General features: G+C 40.6%; 1 protein-coding gene across 1 annotated transcript in view; it reads right to left on the minus strand.

The window, feature by feature from the left end:
* Nucleotides 1–21,763, minus strand: part of frmpd1a (FERM and PDZ domain containing 1a) — a 45,144-nt gene that overhangs the window by 6,192 nt on the left and 17,189 nt on the right. Inside the window, exons 3-15 of the mRNA XM_030432771.1 lie at nucleotides 18,137–18,259; nucleotides 17,661–17,824; nucleotides 10,826–10,928; nucleotides 10,636–10,681; nucleotides 9,333–9,437; nucleotides 6,429–6,524; nucleotides 5,758–5,883; nucleotides 5,525–5,644; nucleotides 4,447–4,583; nucleotides 3,858–4,077; nucleotides 3,560–3,742; nucleotides 1,757–1,901; nucleotides 302–1,639 (exon numbers count right to left, since the gene is read on the minus strand). Coding sequence (XP_030288631.1) covers nucleotides 302–1,639; nucleotides 1,757–1,901; nucleotides 3,560–3,742; nucleotides 3,858–4,077; nucleotides 4,447–4,583; nucleotides 5,525–5,644; nucleotides 5,758–5,883; nucleotides 6,429–6,524; nucleotides 9,333–9,437; nucleotides 10,636–10,681; nucleotides 10,826–10,928; nucleotides 17,661–17,824; nucleotides 18,137–18,255 — 2,902 coding nt within the window. The 5' untranslated portion in view covers nucleotides 18,256–18,259. The remainder of the gene's footprint in view (nucleotides 1–301; nucleotides 1,640–1,756; nucleotides 1,902–3,559; nucleotides 3,743–3,857; nucleotides 4,078–4,446; nucleotides 4,584–5,524; nucleotides 5,645–5,757; nucleotides 5,884–6,428; nucleotides 6,525–9,332; nucleotides 9,438–10,635; nucleotides 10,682–10,825; nucleotides 10,929–17,660; nucleotides 17,825–18,136; nucleotides 18,260–21,763) is intronic.

The raw sequence follows: 21,763 nt of genomic DNA on the forward strand, positions 1-21,763 counted from the left end.
AGTAAAAGTATCTTGAAATTGTACATAAGCACAATGCTTATTTTTATGCTCTTGGTTACTTTACAGCACTGTACTGACTTAATAGTCAGTGGGTCACATTAAGCATCAGAGTAGGTGTGGTCAGAAGCTGGTCTACTTTTTTCCTGGAGTTACATAACATTGCTCTATAGAGTTGTATCACTTAGGTCGAGTAATAACCTTGATCACTAGATGGCAGCAAAAGCAGAATTAACCGCCTGTGCTTTCAGTCTGCAGGGCTTTAAAATGTATGTGATGAGCCCCACAATAAAAAATGAATCACCTCTTGGCAACGCCCCCGAGGTCGGGTCTTCAGGTGAGGTGAAGCGATCTCTGGCGTCATAGAACTCCTCATCCGAGCTGCTGTCTCCGAAGCCGGGCGGTGGCTGAAGGATGGGGACAGGCTCCAGGTTAACCGCCTTCGCTGGCTCTCCCTTCACCTCGTCTCCATTTTCTCCATGATTAGGTGAAATGGGTTGGGGAAGGCTGCGAGCGCTGTCGGGGGTGATGCTGGAGCAGAGTTTGTAGTAGCAGCGAGCATCGCTCTGGTCAAAGTTAAACACAAACTCCGTGTTGGAGGAGGGGGAGGAGGGGGATAGTGCATGTTCTTTAAAGCCACCCTCCCCACTTCCACTTCCACCTTCACCCGCTCTTCTCACCGACTCATCCATTTCTTTCAACATCTTCCTCCTCCTCCTCCTCAACTCCTCTTCTTCATCTTCATCTTCCTCGCTGGCCTCCGGAGGGCTCGGCAGGAAGTCCACGAGGCGGGAGAGCTCAGCAAAGCACAGGGAGTTGTCATCAGAGCAGGGGTTACCTGGATATTTTAGGACATGTTCGAGGCTTTGAGAGGGGGAGATGGGTGTGAGGAGTTGTGGATCAGCTCCGTCACCTGACCTCCTGCAGCCCCCTCCTCCTCTCTCATGATTTGCAAGGTGAATAAGGGGATGGGAGTGAGCAACTGGAGGGGCGAGGAGGTGGGGCTGATTGCTCCGATGAGAGTAGTGATGAAGCTGCAGGGAAGGGTGGATGTTGGCATGGGTTTGTGATAGAGCACTAGGGTGAATAGAGGAAGAAGAACATGAAAGTAAGTCGTCTTCCTCCAAAGCATCAAGGGAGTCGCTGGAGGGGCTGGTGAGGACACGAGAGTCAGATTGACAAGAATCTGATGCCTCTGATATGGATGGTTGCTCATCTGCTGCTTGCACATGTTCTCCACCTCTGTTTTTACCTTCTTCTCCCTCTTTTTCCTGTTGTCCCCCTGAGCTTTTATTTGTTATCTCACTCTGTATTCGCTGACCATCCTGAGCACTCCCTGTCTCTTCCTTGTGCTCTATGTCTCCATTCTTACCCTCTCTGTTCTTATCGAGCGGACAATTTTCCTTTTCAGTGTCAGCATCCTTTTCTTCTTTTTGCTTCTTATTCCCCCAGGGTTTGTCTCCTTTTTCTTTGCTATCTTTGTTTCTCCTTCTATCTTTGTCTTTTCTTTTCCTTCCGTCTGGGTCGGATGAAGATCTGACACGAGGGCAGGGCTTGTCGTCATGAGATACCTTGGTGACCAGTGGATCCATGTCCATGTCTGAGGAGTTGTCTGAGTCGCTGCCACACCGTGACACATAACCTGGAACATACGCGACATGAAAACAAAAGTGGTTTATTATTCACAACAAACTTGTGTTTGAATGTATTGATGTATGGACTATTTTATGACTGTACATTGCTGTAAATGTTTCTGCACCTTCCTCAGCAGACACTCGATGCTTCTTGGAGTCATCAATCCAGGGAAAGATGTTGAGGTTGGGGTCAACAAACAGTCGACAGTACCCTGCTATTAGACAGGACATATCTTTCGCTGCAACTGACTCCAATAGCAACGTGATGGGCTTCATATGAGAAAGGAGACAAGATGGTATGGGATGAGGCAAAGAAAGACAGGTAATGGTACAGACAGTGGAAAAACACTTAGCTATAGTGATTTTGTATCCACAGGGCTCATAATATTGATGAAAAGGCAGTTGTTCTTTTCAAGCTGACATCTGCACATTGTATAGAGGAGGGGGTACACAAAATAATGAATTGAATTGAACACTGAATTATATTTAGCAGTATTCTTAAGCTATTAAAAAGTTCTGGCAGTCAGCAGTTGACTTCAGAAGCTTCCAGACCTCAAATCTCCTGTGTCAAAACTGCAGAAGCATCCAAAAAATGCTAAATTATGTTATTGCTCTATGAAATCTGTAAAAAGAATCATAACACATGATAAATGGTGAAAAAAACTGCCAACAAAGAGTGAACAAATAATGCAAATTGATGTGCACACTAATATAATCCTGCTGTGTAGCAGTGTTTGCAATACTGATTTAGTTACTTTACGGTTAAAGTGCTTTTTCACGTTTGCAGTATTCTGTCTTTGCCCTGTTTATTAGGTGTGTGTTGCAACCAATAATCTACAGTAATAATTTCCTGAAAATGAATAATAACTTTAATTATTATTACTGTGCCTTTAATGTAAATTGCATTGAACTTGATCAGAAATGTAATAAAACTGAATAGGCATTAACTTTGCCAGTAAGGTTATAAATCATCCTGACTATTATTGTAATATTTAAACAATAATACAATAACTCATCACATTTTCAGTAGGGACATTTCATTTTCATGTAATACTTTTGATAATGATCAAATAATGTAATACTATGCTCATTTTCAGTCCACATTTTGTGTTAAGCAGAAAGAATGTTATGGGACTTTATATCGGATTTGAAATCGCAACAGTGACAACATGCAGACATTGAGCCCTATACAGCCATAAGCACATGGGCAGAAACTCAGAGACACCAACATCCTGGTTTTTTTCGACTGGGTGATGGGCTACCTCCTTGGAAAACCACAATTTCCCTAAACCTTCCTCTTCACTCTTTGTTTCACTGATCTTAAATAGAACACTGCCTCAAGACAACAACCATAACCCAAAAAAACAACTATATGTAACGTTTCAACACTCACAAAATTACACTAAAAAACAGTTTTGATGTTATGAGGTTCATCAACTGTGTTGCAAAGTAAGTATGCTAACCAGCTAGCACTGGCCTTTCCCAGTCCATAGCTCCTGTGCTAGTGGCTTAATGTATATATATATATATATATCTATATATAGATATATATATATATATATCTATATATATATATATATATATATGTATATATACACACACACACACATACATAAAACGTATACACACTACATGGCACCTGACATAAACATACCTAACCAGTTGTAATTGTTTGCTCAATCTGGTCATAAAGATGATCATTGCCTGCTTGTATATCAGCCATTAGTCATCTTCTACAGCTTTACAGTCTCATCTTTGATTAATTGCAATATCTGTTTTGAAAAAAAGTTCTACCGGAAAGGTGCAATTTAGAATTTTTTGATGCTTCTTCAGTTTTTTCAATTTTTAGTTAGGTTAGTTAGTGGCAGGAAATTCTTACATTATTGGGTGCTCCAGGTGTGTGATGTATGTGTGTTTCCAGGTCTTACCTTGATGTCCTGCAGGTATATTTTGACAAGGCTGACCTTGTCAGATTCAGGCAGCAGCTCGATGCGTGTGATGCTGGTGAACTCTGTGAGGCTGGACAGGATGCTCAGTTTGTGGTTGACCACCTGACTCACGCCGTAGCGCGCCCCCACCAACAACGTCACCATCGACTCTCTGTCCTGGAGCTGTAGGGTGGGATGCAGGGGAGAGGTCGTTGAACAGACAAAATATTGAAACTTCAATCAACCAAATCTCAGTAAAGAATGAATATAAATGTACAGTAAGCAGTCTGAACCCTACCATCATGGTGGCACTGAAGGATTTCCCTCCAAATGACTTTAGATCACTAAGTTCCTCCAGGTAGTTGATCCGTGCCTGGTCGACTGACAGGCCCTTCTGCTTGGGATCGTGCTGTGATTGGCTCTTCTTCATGTGATATGCAATGGCCTTCCTCAGATCTTTCTCTCGCATGTTCCTCAACAAGGTGGATGACACAAAGTTCTCGATTCCCCACGTCTTCCTGGAGCAAACACAGAAACCAACACTGAGAGGGTCTGTCTGTGTGCACAACACAGTTAAAAAGCTTAACTGTATTTACAGTGTGTGAATTCATAGTACACATGAATGGAATAGTATTCTCTTGATCCCAGACCAATTTTTGATGCAGGCTGCAGAATGACTTTCAAATCATGAAATGCATACTTGATTCTCATTTAAAGGACTACAAGACTGCAGTTCTATTCCACAACTTGTTTAACTGTGGGACTGTTTGTCAGGGTGCTGCTTGAGAAACATGTTGGGTCCATATTCACTACTGTTACTCCAAAAGGTTTATCATAGTTTAACTCAGCAGATTTAAAGATCATTCAAAGGTGTGCATGTGTCTCACGTGATGATCTTCAAGTTGGTCTTTGGTGATTGTCCAAAACTTGCCAATCTCTCCTGGATGTGCAGTGCAGCCAGTCTCAAGGCAGTGTTACACCTCATCTCTATTGCAAAGCGCTCCTGCAGCACATCATTCACCCCCTAACATGCAGTGACACACACGCACACACATACACGCACGCACAGTGAAAAACAGTAGAGATTATGAAAAAAATACAAATCTGTGCACATTTCATTGGATAAATGTGTTTGTTAAGTTGTTAGGATTTGAACAGATTTCAGGCCTGTTTATGGTTTTAAACAACTCGAACTGAACACAAATATAACATAACAACAGGAGGCAACGCAACATGGTGTATTTACCATTCAGATTTTGCTTGTAAAGAGACAAAAGCCTTGGCTGCCAGTCACAACAGCATCTGACATGTTTTCATTTTGTCAGTCTGTACGAGTGTGTGTCATCATGGCAAAATGTGGTCCTTGAGACACCTATTGTAGCTGGAACTAACAGAGAAGCGTTTTTGAGTGTTTCACCAGGTGTTTGTATGTCTGTCTGTGGACAGAGTTTTGTCAGAGCGAAAGTACAGCAACAACCGTGCAAGATGTAGCCATTAAACTTCTCAGGTGTATAGTTGAGATCAAAATGAAGGCCTTTTTCAAAGATGGGCCTGCTCCGACCCATGAGTACTGAATACTAAAGTAATACTGTAGTAACGATTAATGAGTAGTCATGGATCAGAACAGGAACATGGTGATGGGTGTTGTGGCTGGTGTGGTCCCATCACAAGATGAGCTTTCATTCTTCTAATTTACATAATTAAGAAATGGGCAGCACAAGCTGTACTTGGTAAAAATGTTACTCCTTAATTTGATTCAGAATTCCCTCAAAGGTAAGGATTCGAACAGCTGAACAGCTGATTACATATTTTTTTCCAAAACATTACAATTATAAAACAAAATCTGAAAGATTAGGTTAAGGATACAATGGAAATCCCAAGATTCTTACAAGTGACAAAAATGATTAGTAATATGAGGAGTCAACTCCAGGAGTTGATCTGTGGATCTGAGGTTCATCAGTTCACCTGCTGGTAGAGGTACACAAAGGCAGTGGGATCCTCCAGCAGCATGGTCTGGAGGTTTTTGGGCATGAAACAAACACGAAACAGACATCTGTAGTCGTGGGCCTCTTTCTTCTGCACCACCTGCAAACATACACACAAACACACACATAACTGTTATTACTGTGTGTCTGTGTGTGTGTGTGTGTGTGTGTGTGTGTGTGTGTGTGCGTGTTTGTGTGTGTGTGCACGTGTACCTGCTGTATCTTCTCCTCATCATGTAGCAGCAGCAGTTTACTAATGCTGTGCTGCTGCTCCAGCACCAGGGAGAAGTGTTCAATCCGGCTCAGAGAAAGTTTTTCCTTCAGTGTCATCACAATGTCCTGATGCACAGAGAAAATTATATCGTGAGAGACAATATTTTATAACATCAGGGAACAAGATTGCTGAGGTGAGCTGAGCTGAGGTTTGTAGGTCTCAATGAAGGAAGGGAAAGGCTGAGTAGTTGGCAAATTTAGAGAGCTGATGTACAGGATATCGAATATTGACAAAAACTGAGGAAGTGACTGAATCACATTAGCTGTAGTTTTAAATTAAATTTAAATTAGCCTATAAATTCAATGGATATACTTAAATATGCAGCTTTGTGCAGTCTTGACAATGCATCACATTAATCCACATTATGGAGTTGTCTCCTTGACAAATATTTTGATCTCTAAGGAAATTAGCATGGAAATAAGCTTTATATTTGACTTGATTATGAATCACAGAGAATACTTTCATAACATAAACACTTTATGAACCTCAGCATCATCTCAGAACCTCCAAACTCAATTACAATTCTTATGTGTCTAGTATGAAGACAACATGAAGTTGGTAATAGATAGGAATGGATATTTATGTGGTCAACTGCATCATTGCATAGTACCTTGACTGTGGTGCCTGGTTCAAATTTAAAGGCCTTGGTCTGCCCGTTCTCCAGATACACCTTTAAAACGTTTGGCAGGAAGAGCAGCGAGTTGCCCTGCAAACCAGACATGAGGTCAGAGGTCAGAAGTGTCAGGTGAAACTGTGAGCATTACATATTATATCTCTAAAATAAGAAGCTGATTTTGTCCGAGTTTGTCAGGTATGTTGTTCCAGAATAACAGTATGTCAAGTCTTGACATCGGACTAGACAACAGGCAAAGTGATGCAGACACAGTCTGGGGACAGGCTATGAAGTGTTTCAAAAGTACTAAGAAAATGTTTCAGTTTGATTTTTCTAATAAACTGGTAGCCAATGTAAAGACATGAGAAGGGTGTAATATGCTGGCTGTTTAATTGAAATTCACAAGGCCATAAATCAAATGAAGAAATTAAAGCCTGTACAATTAATTTGGTTTCTCTGCAGCTTAGAAAATAACACAATGTTAAATATTCTTTCAATGATGAAAGCACAATTCACTGACCTTAGTTTTGAAATGCTTTTTGAGACTAAGGTTTGAATCAAATAACACACCTTGGTTTTTGACAAAGGCTCAATGGACCATGTGAGAACTGCAATTCTGTATGCAGATTTTCATGGCCAAATGTAGCACAGATATACAGAATATCTGCAAAGGAAAGTGTAAATAATGCACATTTCTATCCACTACACATTGTTTCAATATGATAAATGGCAAAACCAATCCTCCAGTTGGGTGCCATTAAACCACCTCAGAAGAAGAGGACACAAACTGATGAACAATAATTAAAAAGACCATCAGTTGAACCTTAAACGATGCAAAAGTGCACAAGGAAATTATGCAAATATGACATTTCTGTTTGTGTCATGTAATAATTCGAGGAACTTTACATTGTCCTATCCGATACTTTCATTATTTCAGACTCTTCACTGGAAGCTATATGAACTCTTTGAGCTCACCTAAACATAACAAACTTGACTGTTCTTCCTTTACATACATACTTTTCTGCTTAAATTGAAAATGCACAACAAAACCAGGTGGATGTTAATACATCTAATGACAGAGGTTAAGAGTTTAATCAGAATTAAACTGAAGCCATTTCTCAAGCAATTCTGCTTTTACATTAAAAAGTATTTAATATGCATTACAACAATGCCAAATGAACAAAGCTAAAGGTTTACACATCACAACATACTTAGACAAGGAGAGAGACACAGAGAGAGAGAGAGAGAGAGATTAGCCTTGTCTTATTTTCAGCTCTTCTCACAGAGCATTTCTTTCCATCATTTCATCTGGCCTGTTTCTGTCGGCCCAGCTTATTCACTGTGGTGAGTCATCTTTTCCTGCTTCATCTCTGTTCGCTTATCATCTTATAAAGTGTTTTTTCTGTATTGACACTGTGATATAATGCAACATTGATGTTGGTATGTTTTTAAGATCAAATGGAGAGCTTTCACATTTTAGACAACCCCTCCCTTGTCACCCTCCCATCTTCCATTTCTCTTGTTTCTGCTCCTTTTACAGTGGCTAACACTGCCCCCCTCTCTCCCTCCTCTGTCTGCCTCTGTCTCTTTTCCTACCCCACTCCTTAATCTGATGCTTACTGCCCTGTAATCACAGACATTAGGACTGTAGGATGAGGCAGATATTGATCCGTGTTTTCTCTGTGATTAGTAATGGGCACTCCGGCCTCTGTGGTTTTCCTCATACTGCTAATTTCACATCCGCTGGCAGGATGGGAACCCTGACCAACCAGAGCCAGGCATACAAGAGAAACACTGCACACAGTATAGAATAATACTGAACAATTATAATACATCTCAATACACCGTCCAAAAGTTACACTTGGTTATAAATGTCACTTAAAGCAATGTCTGACCAAGATCTAGGAGGCATTGAAGGGGCCCTGTGGAGTTTTCCTATGAACAACAACAACAAAAATCATTCCGGGTTACTAACCAAAATGTACTGTATATCTGTGAGGTCTAAAAATACGTTGCAGCTATTTCCTTCCTCACGAATCATTTGTTTACATCCGTGTTAACTAGCTTGCGGTCTTCCTCTATGCTTTTGTTGATGGCACTGCAGCATACTATGTGGCCGTTACAGCCTCATTCTAATCAGTGGAATAGTGTCACAAAATTGGAATGATTGTGTATCATGTCATGTCTATGTGTGTCCTTTTGGAAGTACATCAAATATTGAAAAACAGGGACCCAATCAAAAAGAAAGAGCTAGCACCATAGCACCACTAGAAGTCTTAAACTCCAGAAGGAACCTTCACAACACCTTTCCCAACCCGGGGGTCAAGACCATCCAACTGGATCCCAAAATACAGTATATCACAAGATTTAAAGGAAGAAGCGATAAAATATGTTGATGTATAAATTACCGGTAAATGTACTTTTTTTCTTTTATCTTATGAAGTGTCTTTTTTTTCACCTCATCAGGCCTCGCAAACATGGCTCCTTACTGAAATATCCTTTTGACACCTGACAACAAATGTGTTGGGGCCAGGGTGGACATAAGTAGTTCTTATATATGTGAAATGTTACAGAAAAACTGAAGATATCCCATGTATTTTAGACTCTATTTAGACCTGGTATAAACACATACATGATGTATCTGGATATCTTATATAGATGCAAGAGAACGTTAGTGCCACTGACTAAGTTCAAAGACACTTAGCTAGCTATTTCGAGCATGACAGGCAAAATGGCACAGAAGACCTGTTCCTGACAAAGCACAGTTACAATGTTTGTTGTGACTGAGCAAAATTTGTCTGCTTTAAAATAATCTGAATTAAATATGATAAATATCTGTCTGAAAGATACAGTGCTAAAATAAAAATAAGCAGAATAACTGCATCATGTACTCTCACTCACCTGAGAGTGTCCATTGACTTCCACCTCCTCAGCAAAGTGAACTTTAACAGGGTTGGACCTGAGCTTGGCCCTTTTCTCTGGTGTGATGAATGATGACTTGGGGCCCTGGAAGGAACACAGATCAATAAAGCAAGTTGTCACAGTATTTCTTATAATTTAATTAGGACTGAATGTAGTGCAGATGAAGTATAGCGGTACAAATGAGTGAAATGAAAATATGCAAAACCCTTTTACCTTTGTAAATGTATCCAAACACATCTGATTATTTAATGGGTTGATAATTTATACCCAGATTTTCTTTGGCAGTATTCTATGACAGGTTGCAGACTCAAACTTAAAGCAGATGAAATCACTCTGCCACTTCAATATCACTTCTGCCATTAAAGCTATTAGGCAGTGGGTGCATCCATTTTCAAAAACGTATTAATGCAGTAACTGTAATTCTTCTCAAAACAGCACAAGCTTCCAAATACATGAAGGTCTACATTTAGGAGCTATCATTATTTTACAATATTAATCCAAAGTACAGGTTCTCAGTACAAATATATGGACATTGCTGCGTTCATTAAAACCAAACCAGTTACAGTCCATCGATAAAAGCACGAAAAATCAATAACAAATTATAATTACAATCTTCAGGTTAAGAACCTTTTTGATGTTTTGTTACCATCACCAAGCAGTGATGACAGTGATGAATACTTTATGGGAAATGCTAATAATTCCTTGAAGCTCGATAATGATTTCTTAGAGGAGCTGTGAATCAGATGGTAAAGGTGCTTCCATCAGCAGAGCCGCTGATGAGAATCACTTAGGAGCAGCCATTTATTTACCGATCTATTTCTCCTTAGTGCAAACACATACGTCACCTTCACAGATTAAGGTCCCACACATGCACGCACGCACACAGTAAAAACACACACACACATGGATTGAGTGATGATGGTAGAGTGTCTATTTGAGTGTGTGGGGGTTGAAACATGCTGTCACCGTTAACAAAGATGTAGTGGCAGGACCTAGGTGACAGGTCGCTTGTTAGCAATGACGCTTGACCCCAAGCCTCATTGAAATGCTGATTAATGTGTTTGGTGACAACAGCTTTCTAAAATCCCATGTGTGTAGAGACACTGTACATCTACAGTATGTAAGTATGTGTACACAAACATGCCTGTGTATGCGTTTGTGTTTTTACAAGAGTAAACAGGAAAAGTTCATCTAAAATACTGCTGGAATTGAATTTCAATTAGGAATCTATCAGTGTAAATGTGTGTTTCTGTTTCTGCGGTTCTAAATCAAGCAGACTCACCAGCATTGTTCTGAGGACAGTCATTGTCAACGAATCTTGACACTCCCTGAAAAGAAAAAAAAAAGGTAGGGTGAGATTTGATGTGTATATCTTAATTTCAAACAGCAGTCTGTACCAATACTCATGGCTCATGATAATCATGTGTGTGTGTTGTGTTGTGTTGAGTGTGAATGCAGCTGTCAGTGTGGACCTGATTATTTCAGCAGCTTGCTCCGGGGTCAGGTCATCGACAGCGACGTTATTGATCTTCACAAGCTGGTCGCCGGGGACGAGCCGGCCATCTGCAGGACCACCTGGATACACAAAATGTCCTTGTGTTGTCATGCCTGAGCGTGTTCAATTGGCCTGCATTCATGCTGCGACCGGGATTGATGACAGACAGTAGCCTGTATTCTAGTGATCTCCTTTCATCTCACACTGATGCATAATTTTTCACACAGCAGTCCAAACCTCCCCGCTGCAGGAAGAACAGCAGTGTAATCACTGAACATACTATACACTGTGTATCAAACAACTGTATATATCTCTGCTTAATTTAGCATTCTACTACCCTCCTAACGTCACCTTTCTTTTAGTGTCCCTAGTTTAGCAACCAACATTAAATGGCTGCTGTTAGCCCTTCTGATGACAGAATTCAATATGTATTTGCATACTGTACAAGATAACCGTGTACAGTATGCACTGTTAGAATATACAGTTGTACACCAGTATAACAGTGCTGTGACCAGAAGTTACAGCTGTTTGTAACTGAAGATGATTTCTTGCACATCCAATGTTAAAACTCCTCCAAATACATTGATGGTGCTGTTCCATACAGTGCATATTTGGATATGACTGAAACACTTTGGGCAACACTTTATAGTAAACATTGTTAATACATGGTACATGTGTAGTTAACTCAACTTTAGTTAATTTAGTTAGTTAGTTTTTTCCCTGAAAACAAACAATGCAGTGATTTATAAACCATGTATTACCCCCACCACAGAGGTTATGCTTTCACTTGTGTCTGGTGGCAAGTTGTCAGCAAATAAGACTGCTTACAAAGCTAACAAGCTAACGGCAGCTACAGTACATGTAGAAGCAGTTAGCACTTACATTAGCAACAACACTACTGGTATCTGTCAACCAGGAAACTCCATAAACAACCTTGGTGCTGTAACTGGAACCCTCTCAGAGGCAATTGATATTGAATTAGGCTCTTTTTTAATCAAGGGGACTGTTGAGCCTTGGCGAAGTATGCGCTCTTACTGAGTGCCATTCTAGTTATACAATTGTTTATTCTAATGTTGCAGTATGGGGAAATAACTGTTAACTACAGTTAACTAACTATAAATTTACCATTTATTAATGTTAGTTAAAAGATACAGTGTTACCACCCTTTGTTCTTGATGTTATCACTCCTCCCGTTCATACTGGCCATTAAAAGTTGGCCATTAAATTCACAGTCCTTGTTCTGTGCAAGGACACAATTAAATGTTTATCATACATAACTCCCTCTTCACATTACTATCCTTCAACTGCAGCACAGAACCACACAAAGAGTGAATTTTATACAAAAAACAGCCACTTGAATTGGCTGAATCTAAAACATGAGTGTCAGTGAAAAAGAGTTTGACAATATTGCAATAAAGACATGTCAAGGGATCTTAAGTATAAACTCTAACAAAGCTTTAATTTAAAGTTTATATATTTTATTTATACAAAACTTAAAAAGATTCTTTATTTTCTTATTTAGAAAGCTGCTTTTATTATGCATATTTTATCTACTTCTATATTAATTAATATCATGGGGTAAATGGGTCTAATTTTTCTTTATGTGAACAATCATAGAGGCATGAACAGTGTCTTTGGCTGAGTGTCCACCATACAAATGTTAAAAGGCGAGTTGGTATTTGATTTGATCTGAAATGGGCAGTAGAGCAAAAATCATGGCTCTGAACACAGGAAACTCACATGAATTCATGCGGGTATTGTGCACAAAAATACAAATTTTGTACCCTAAACTACATGGAATCTTTGTCTACTGTGTCAATAAAAATGTGCATACATATAGACTTTCATCTCATTTTCCCTGCCTCTGTAGACCACTCCCTGCCATCACCTCCATATTACAATTATACACAGCATCCTCAGCATATTTTTCAGGGGACCTTCCAATACCGAGTAATACAATTGTGATGGTAATGGTTATTACTTGATGCTACATCCAGACATAGATATAGACAGATGGAGGTGACACAGATAGCTCTAGAAATGCTTTTAAATGAAGGCCTCATATTTCACTGTCAAGATGCTGCAGCACGTGCCACAGAGACACAGAGAGAGGAAACACAGAGCCAAGCCTTAGTGGGGCCACTGGAGACTGTGATGACCGTGCACACGTGCGTGTGTGTATGTGTGCGTGTGTGTGTGTGTGAGAGAGAGAGAAAGAGAATGTGTGTGTGTGTGTGTTTGTGTGTGTGTGTGTGTGTGTGTGTGTGATCGGCAGAAGCAGATGGTGACAGAGCAGACTTGAGCCAGACAGGAGAGAGCGGGGTAATCTGCCCTCAGACCTCAGGGGGATTCAGATCGTTGTGGCTCTGCAGCTCAGCAGCAAAATGCACTTCAGAATACAAATACAAGCACAATACACAATGTGTACTGAAGTCATTCAATACAGCATGTCTCATACATAGGACCTACTTGGGCTGGTTGCCCAGGTAGAAGCAAATCTAAATACATATTTTGAACTAACTTTCCACCAGCGTGCCTTCATAGTCAAAGTGATTAACTGATTTAGATTAAGACACACGCAAGATGACCTTTGCCAGTAGGTGTTATACCTCGACAAACTGCATCCACATTATCTATAGGAAATACATTTTCATGGCCTCAACTTTTAGATGAATCTGACCCTTTACTGCACTGCAGCTGTTCCTCAGAATGGATGTTTCCAGTGTGGCTTAAAGGAGAACTTCGGTCGATTTAAACATGCAGCTTCATTGCTCAAGCTACCCTTGACTTGCCAGTACCGAAGACGCGAACACATTTGGTCCAACCATTACAGAGCTCTGTGAACGGAGATTTAGCATTGACAGCTAACAGCATTGGGTCAGAACTTTACACTGTGTTTTAAGCAACATCAGCAGACACCTTACAACACAGCACTGTAGCGTGTATGACTCAAAATGAATAAAAAAGTAGTTAAAACAGTGTGTTTGTGCAAGGAGCTACATACCTGTTTGTTGACATCCATGTGTTCCGGTAGCTAGACCAAACTAGTCAATCTGTCGAGCGATATATGTAACGCTGTTACTGTGATGATAAATGACAGTTAAATATTGAATCTGTGTCTTATAAAAACACATTCTGTGGTTTGATGCCGACCTGTATACTGAACATATAAGGAGTAGTTAACGTTTATAATCATCAGAGAACGTTACAGACGTTGTTTTTGGTTCCTCTCTGTTTCCTGAATATATCCGTACTTGTGTGAATGTGTAAATGAGACAACAACTTATAGCACTTTGTAGAAGGAGCTTTATAAAGTTCACTCCACTGATTTGTATCAGTTCACGGGGCTGAGCTGCCGGCAATGTTGACGTATCGTAGCAACGGGCCAACCCGCTCAGTGAGGCATCTATGTCTATGTGGATATGTACCGGTGTCAACTATGTACCTAGCTAGTTCCCACCTCCTCAGCACAAGCTGAACAATAAATCTAACACAGCAAGAGAGGCGGGACTTAAGGCAGAACAGCCAATCATCAGCTAGTCAGACCCAAAGCCAGTGTCATGTTTGGAACAACAACAGGAGAGGGAGGGGGAGAGGAGGCAGCCGCAGCGAGCGCGGACACTTAGCGGCCAGAGAAACTGAGCGACTGTAGTAAGGCATTTGTGCAAAACTGCAGAAAAACTGCAGAAAAAGTGTAGGTGTTGAACCCTCACACCGGGAAAAAGTGTGGGTGTTAAAACACCCACATCCCCCACGGATGCGATGCCCCTGCTTTAGACCGCCCTAGAATATATTGTAGACCCAGTGTAATGTGCAACAGAATGCTATACAATAATGTTCCATCTGTCCATTAGCTAAGGGGTCCTTGGCCTTGGGTCAAATGAAGTGTTTATTAGGAATGTACATAAGACATAAACAATATTATTGACTAAACACAAAGAAATTGTATTTTCTGAACCGACGTGTCACAATTTAGAACTGTACACTCTACCATGCAAAGAGAGGAGTTGTGTATAAACATTGTATTTACAACATGTTGTGTACAAAAACGCTGTAGGCACAGATTGCCAATACAATTCAAGGAATCTCTGAATGATTCACTATGCACACAGCATACAGGTTGCCATCAGCTCTAAAAGGCAGTTAATCCTTAAGTAAGTATGATGGCTGTAAGTAGATCATATTCAGGATACTGTATGTAATGATGAATGATTTAGCTCTCTCAATAGAGAGAAATGTATCTGGCACTAAACAGAAGAAGCTCTTTCAAATCTTGCAGCATTAGTGTTGCATCACTCTTTTCAAGTTCTGCAATCGACACTAAAGCTAAGGATCATTAACAGGGGTGGACAATACTGTACATCTGTGAGTTCCAGAATTGTGCAAAACTACATATCTCTAAGGTTACATTGTGAAGAGCAGAAGGTGCAGTGCCTTTAATCAAGTCAAGGTGACATGTCCACCTACAGGTGCTATCACAACCTCATGTCCCCTTTAGTAGAAAGTTGTCCAACAGATTTTTCCAGGCACACTTTCAGCTGTATGCAATCCCACCCAGTCCAGTCACAGCCCTAACCCCACTCTTGCCTATCTATTGCATTACATAAAGTACATTAGGTATGTGATTGGATGAGGTTCTTGGTGAGAGTAAACAGCCTGGAAAAAATGCTGAATGAGAGCCTCAATTAGGAGCAAAAAGTGCTCCCTCTTCTTGAAAAGCTCCTCCTCTCTTTTGCCTCCTCATTATAGTGAAGATGCCTGACACACACACACACACACGCACACACACACACTCTCACACACTCTCTCTCTCTCACACACACACACACACACACACACACGCACACACACACACTCTCACACACTCTCTCTCTCTCACACACACACACACACACACACACACACACACACACACACTCACACACACAGTTCAGTTCTACACTATGTTTTCGGTGTCCGTGTATGCAGTATGAGCACACAGTATTGGCTCCTTCTGAGTTTACACTTTTTACAATTTGATTTGTTCAGCGGCCAGAGGCCTGCAGTTGTCTGGCACCACTCCACTATTACATTTGCTGAGAAGACTTGCTCTATGCAAAGTAGGAGACAACAGGGAGAATGAGACAAAAAAGCTTTGTTCCTGAAAGATATACATTTACCTTCTTAATAATTATGGTATAACATAATGCAGTAAAGGAAGGCGGTTTTCATTGTTTAGATGTTGCACAGTAAAGCTCTTTACAGAGGCTTGCATTTCGATGCCAAATATAGGACTATTGTATTTATTCAAGTTAAAGAAACGTCAAGACATTTCATTGCTTTGCTGATTCTTTACGACTCCTGTGGACAACAGCAGCATTGTTTCCACCAATGGTGTTGTGTCCACTGATCTTGACCTGGCTAGCATGTGCATTTGTTTTGGAAGTGAGTGAAAGAGTGAATTTGTTTTTATACTACTTTTCTTTTTTAAACACAGTTGCTTGCAGGATGCATAGTGATGAAGTAGTGTATCTTTCTGTGGCTATAAACATGACGATGTAACAAACTTTGTGTTAGTACTCTGTATACTCTGTAATTCTACAGCAAACAAATTTGGTTGCTCTGTAATTTTGTTGAGCTATATTTAAAGCTATCAACACTCCTTCGTAATATTAATATTTTCATAATAACAAACCAAAGAAAAGAAATACTTTAGCTAATTTGCAAGGTCAACATAAAATGTAAGATATAAGCCAGTTGTTCTGCTGCCATACCACAAGACTACAAGACAGCTTCTTTCCCCAGCCCGTGAGACTAATTTTCAATTTTAGGAATTCGACCCTGTTACAGGCATTAAGAATTACTATATAGAAATAGCCAAACTGCACATTAATGGTCTTGTTTGCATATGTAGGCCATACAGAGGTTTTCACAGCTAAAAGTTCCTTGTAGTGCAAATAAATAGACTCTAAGATTCATTAAAAAAAAAAAACTAAAAAAAAAAAACTGGATACACAGGAAGTAAGATAACCTATAGTACTAGGTACTAATTGGAGAAGGGGTAGGAATTAATAAGCTAATGCTTCTTCCTACTCCTTTTCAAACATACAAAGGGTTTTAACAACTAGTGCTTCAAGTGTAAATATTATTCACATGTTTGAAATAGAGCATTAATTCATTCATTCATTCATCCATTCATAATTCCAATCTTCATAAGCAGGTTTTAACTCTGGTTCAACTGATTAGATTGGACTTAACTGACAAAACAATACTAAACAGCTCTTGATACAAAACTGTATCTACATTACATGTCCTGTATATCTGTCAGTGTGGCCCTGACCCTCCCATTGGTGGAGCAGGTTATTTCAGTGCTGCTGCCATAGCGGCTCAGCACCTACAAAGTAACAGCTGTGCCTGTTGTGCCAGAGACACTGACAAAGCAGACCAAAACACTGCAGACCTGGCACATAGAAAGTGATCTCGGCGGGGAGGGAGCCTGCGCTGGTGTTGGGTAAGATGATAGGTACCAACAAGACAGAGCTGGGCCCACCTAAACCTGCAGAGTCAGCTGAAATCAAACCCCCTGATACTGAGTAGTACTGTGTTTCGTTCCACTCATGAGCTGGGTAAGAAGCACTGCATCGGTTTTGTACAAAAGGGTTATATATCTGTATATAGAGCAATTACGTACACGCACAATACCATTTGTAGCATGAGAGCAGCTTGAGCTTTATAACCGCTACCTCAGAACAGATAACCGGCTGAGGGAGGGGTTTGGCTGTTAATAACTAATTCATATTTTGTCTGCACCAGTTTAAGAAGTCTTGTCATACCTGGGGTGACCTCCTGCACCAGAATGGGGGTCTGGGGGGACAGAGTTAGACCATGAGAGTTGAGGTTGGGGTCCCGTTGGATCTGAACGTTAAAGCGGAAGGGGTAATTCCTCTGATCTGAGCCACTGGACTCTGCCGTCTTCCCATCCGCTGCAACCCGGTCTCTGGGGAGGAGCAGGTGGGCATAAATATAAAACCAAAAATAAGTCATTCAGAATGATATCTTGCCTTGCAATTTCCATTTTATGCTCTGGCAGTCTTAACAGTTGTTTGGTAAACAACTTCATATTTGTATATTTAGAAAAATAAGAAAAGAAAGAATAAATACTATATAAAGTACAAGACATTGCTTGGTGGGTCATTAATGTCTGTAAATGTTTCAAAAAGGCCCCTCCCTCAGGCAAAAGACAATTTTAGGCTAGATAAAACAGAGACTCTAATTACTGAATCTAAATGAAGCAAAAACAGAGTTTTACCTGCTCAGAGAGTGAGACCTGCTGCCCAAGTCTCTGGAACGTCTCAGCCATCGTCCCACCACCTGCTCCACCCGGCTTGTCCTACGGGACGGGGAGCGGCTCCTGTCCTGCACCTCCATTTACCTACCAGGGGACAAAAGTGTAAAGGGGTTACACAGACATTTAGTTAACTGACTTTACTTTTTTGCCAAAGCAAAAGTAAGTGAAATGTCATGAAAAATTTCCTGCATGAATCCAACCAGAAAATATAGGCATATTAAACAGGACACAGAGAGCTCAGCTGCTGAAAAACATTTCTCAAGGTTTTTGCAAATGATCAAAATTGAGCTGAAGTGACAGTGTGTCAACAATCAGATTCAGAATATGAGATGCTGAATGATTAAGTTAATTGCAGTAGTGAAAATAAATAATGCTTCTGAGACACAGTGCACTCACTCACAGACACACACACAAACACATGTATTAGGCCTGGCAGTGGGACATCTGGGCTGAGGCCAGCAATGATGTCATTTGTGACTTCATGCAGCCTAATAGGCTCTTAGCCCGAGTTATGAGCCAACTGCTCTCATGTTGTGCTCAACCCTCAGTAAATATCAATATCACTAATTCTGAATTATCAATAAAAATGCAGTCTTCTTTAAATGGGTCCCTGTTGTGTTTGCTGTAAGGCAGGTGGTTGTTATAAATGACTGTTGACAGGCTGTGGTGCTCGGTGAGCTGGATGTTATGGACATGGGTTGCCTCTGGTGTCTGTAGGTAGGAGCTGTAGTTGTGAGCTAATGGGTCTTTGTGAAAGCTTGAAATCGTTTATCTAATGACATATCAGCTTACACACACACACACCCACACCCACACACACACACACCCACACTCTAATGTTGTCCTTGAAGGGCCACTTAAACTCAAATGGAAATTGTTGTGCTTAGAGCCACCATTAATGATTCTCTTCATTACTGATTATATATAAGATATTATTAAAAGTTGAAATGCTCGTTGCTTGTTTTGTAGAAAAGAAAAAGATCACAGTTTTACATTTGAGAGCTGAAACCAACAGATGTTTGGCCTTTTTGCTTCGAAAATGCCACGGAATGAATAATCTATTATTAAACCATCTCGAAAAATTAATAACAGAAGGTTTTATTGTTAAACCTGATGAATATGAATGAATAATAATTTCAGTTCTAGTTGTATTTATGCTACACTGGGTATCATGTTAGTAGTAATACACTAACTCATAGATTGTGCAGTCACATATTTTGGGCTGAATGCAGACAGTCAGTCCAGACACCACAGATACTGAAATCTAGTTAATGTGGCCTTTTGCAAACAGTTTTCATGGTTTTGCTTTTTGAGTAAACTAGCAAAGGCTCAAAGGGCACAAACATTAGCATGGAATTTGTGTAGATGCTGCCCAAGACTTCCTCTCTCTCTTACTTTATACACGCACGCACGCACGCACGCACGCACGCACGCACACGCGCACACACACACACACACACACACACACACACACACAACCGTCAACATGTTCATCATACATTTGAGTAACGTAGTCATGACTACATTATAATGTAGTTATTATTGAAATTGTCCTTCATTTTAATTCATACTACATACCTGTTACGTTTCTTGAATGCATCTTGCACGGTTGGGAGACTATCTCTGTGACTGTCCAGAGTAGGGTTGGGCTGATTTTAAAATGTTCAAACCGGTTTTCTTATGAGAATGTAATGGCAGTACCAAATTTCCTCAGCTTTCTTTTTGATTACACACCTGTACATTCTGATAGTTGATAGTTCATACGACAAAAGGTGTCTCCAGGAACACATTTTAACATGATGACACACACACACTGACGCAAAAGGTGAAAACATCACCAGCCGACACTGTTGCAGTTGGTACTGACCAATAAATCAATGATCAAAGATGCCATTCACAAAGAATTACTGAATAAAAGCATGGATGGATGATGAGCAGATACATGAATTAATACACTGATGGATACAGTGAATGAGTGAATGATCTCAGCAGGCCAGTTGTGTCCCTCAGTGAGCAGATGCAGGAAGGGATCTCCCCCAGACGGACGTTGCTGTTGATGGACATTAGCACCATCCATTAGAGAAAACCAGAGAGGGAGGAGGAAGGAGGGGGAGGAGGGAAGGAGGGGGAGGAGGGAAGGGGGGGGAGGAGGGAAGGGGGGGGATGGGGAGTTCAGGTTCTGAATAAAGAATAGAAAAGGAAGGTGTCTAGTGATTCACTAGAGACAGTACGATGATAGAAGAGAACAAAACTGAATGAAAGGAGGAGAGAAAACAGAGAAGTGTGATAGAAGGTGAGAGAAGATGAAAGAGGTGAGTGACACAGTGAGACAGCAATGTCTCCTGGGGGATCTTGAGTCATAAGCACATTATCTATCCATCTGTCTGTGGATACCCCTCTCTTCTCTTCGCCTCTCTCTTTCTTTTCATCGCATCCGCCCCTTACTTCTATCTCTTCCACAGTTCACTCTTCCTGTTTGCTTCACTCACAGGATCTCCCTTCTCCGGTTACACAGACACAATGGAGAAGTGTACTTCAGTTTGTTGGGGTCAGAATAATACTCCTAACTCACCAGCCTGGTGATCTCACAAGTGAAAATGATACAACAAATATAAAGGAACAGTACGACCCTGAAGGGATTTCCAAAAGGGTTACTTCATCCTAAAATATCAGGGGTGGATTACAGCCAAATGTCGGTGCATTTCAGATGGGACTAAGTCTTCATACACACCTAATCACCTCTAATCCATAAACATGTTTTCCTTCCTAAGTGGCTTTGATTGACTGTAGTGATGAAGTACAAGAACAGTGGTCCACTCTGGGAAAACAGTGTTGAGACCTCACAACAATTCTTGTTTTGCAACCACAGCATTCAAAATGAGGGCGGCAGATTTTTTTTAAAGGAGTAACATTAGAAGCTGCTGGGAACATTACACTGTACTCCCCTCTCACATGTAACACAAGACACATCACATTTCTCAACTTTCAAGAAAGAATAGGTGGTTTGGAGCATTCTTAGTCTGCAACTGAACCTCACATGTGTGAATAACGATGGGTAGAAAACAATACATATTGTACCATGACAGTGGGAGGGGACTGTTTCTTTGTGACTGCTATGTTTCACACAGTTTTTAATGAGGAACAGCTGGTACAAACTGAGTAGGACACAAGCACAGCACACCTCTGATTCAATTCCATGTCCCAATTTGATGTATCAGGGAAACTCTCTGCACTTGTGCTTATGTGCCTGTTTAACAATGGTTACCAAATCGTTTGTCGTAATTCTATGGTTTGCTTATAGGAACGCTTCCTTGACAGTTCCCATAATTAACCCATGGTTCTTACACATTTTATAACAGTTTTGAATTTAAGCTAAAAACCTGCATGTGCTATCACATGATATTGTGGCTGGTACAGGTTCATTTGACTTCTCTACTGAGACACTTCTTTTTAAGCAGCCTTGGTCCATCCAATTGTTGGGTCCACATAGTTTTAACCAACCTAATTGAAAAACGTAACAGTGTTCAACACAAAACTGTTCAGGTTAGAGGCAGCCTAGCTCTAGGCTAAAGGGCCGTCCACACCAAG

The sequence above is a fragment of the Sparus aurata genome, chromosome 1 (genome assembly GCF_900880675.1).
Source record: "Sparus aurata chromosome 1, fSpaAur1.1, whole genome shotgun sequence".
In the NCBI taxonomy this organism is placed as follows: Eukaryota; Metazoa; Chordata; class Actinopteri; order Spariformes; family Sparidae; genus Sparus; species Sparus aurata.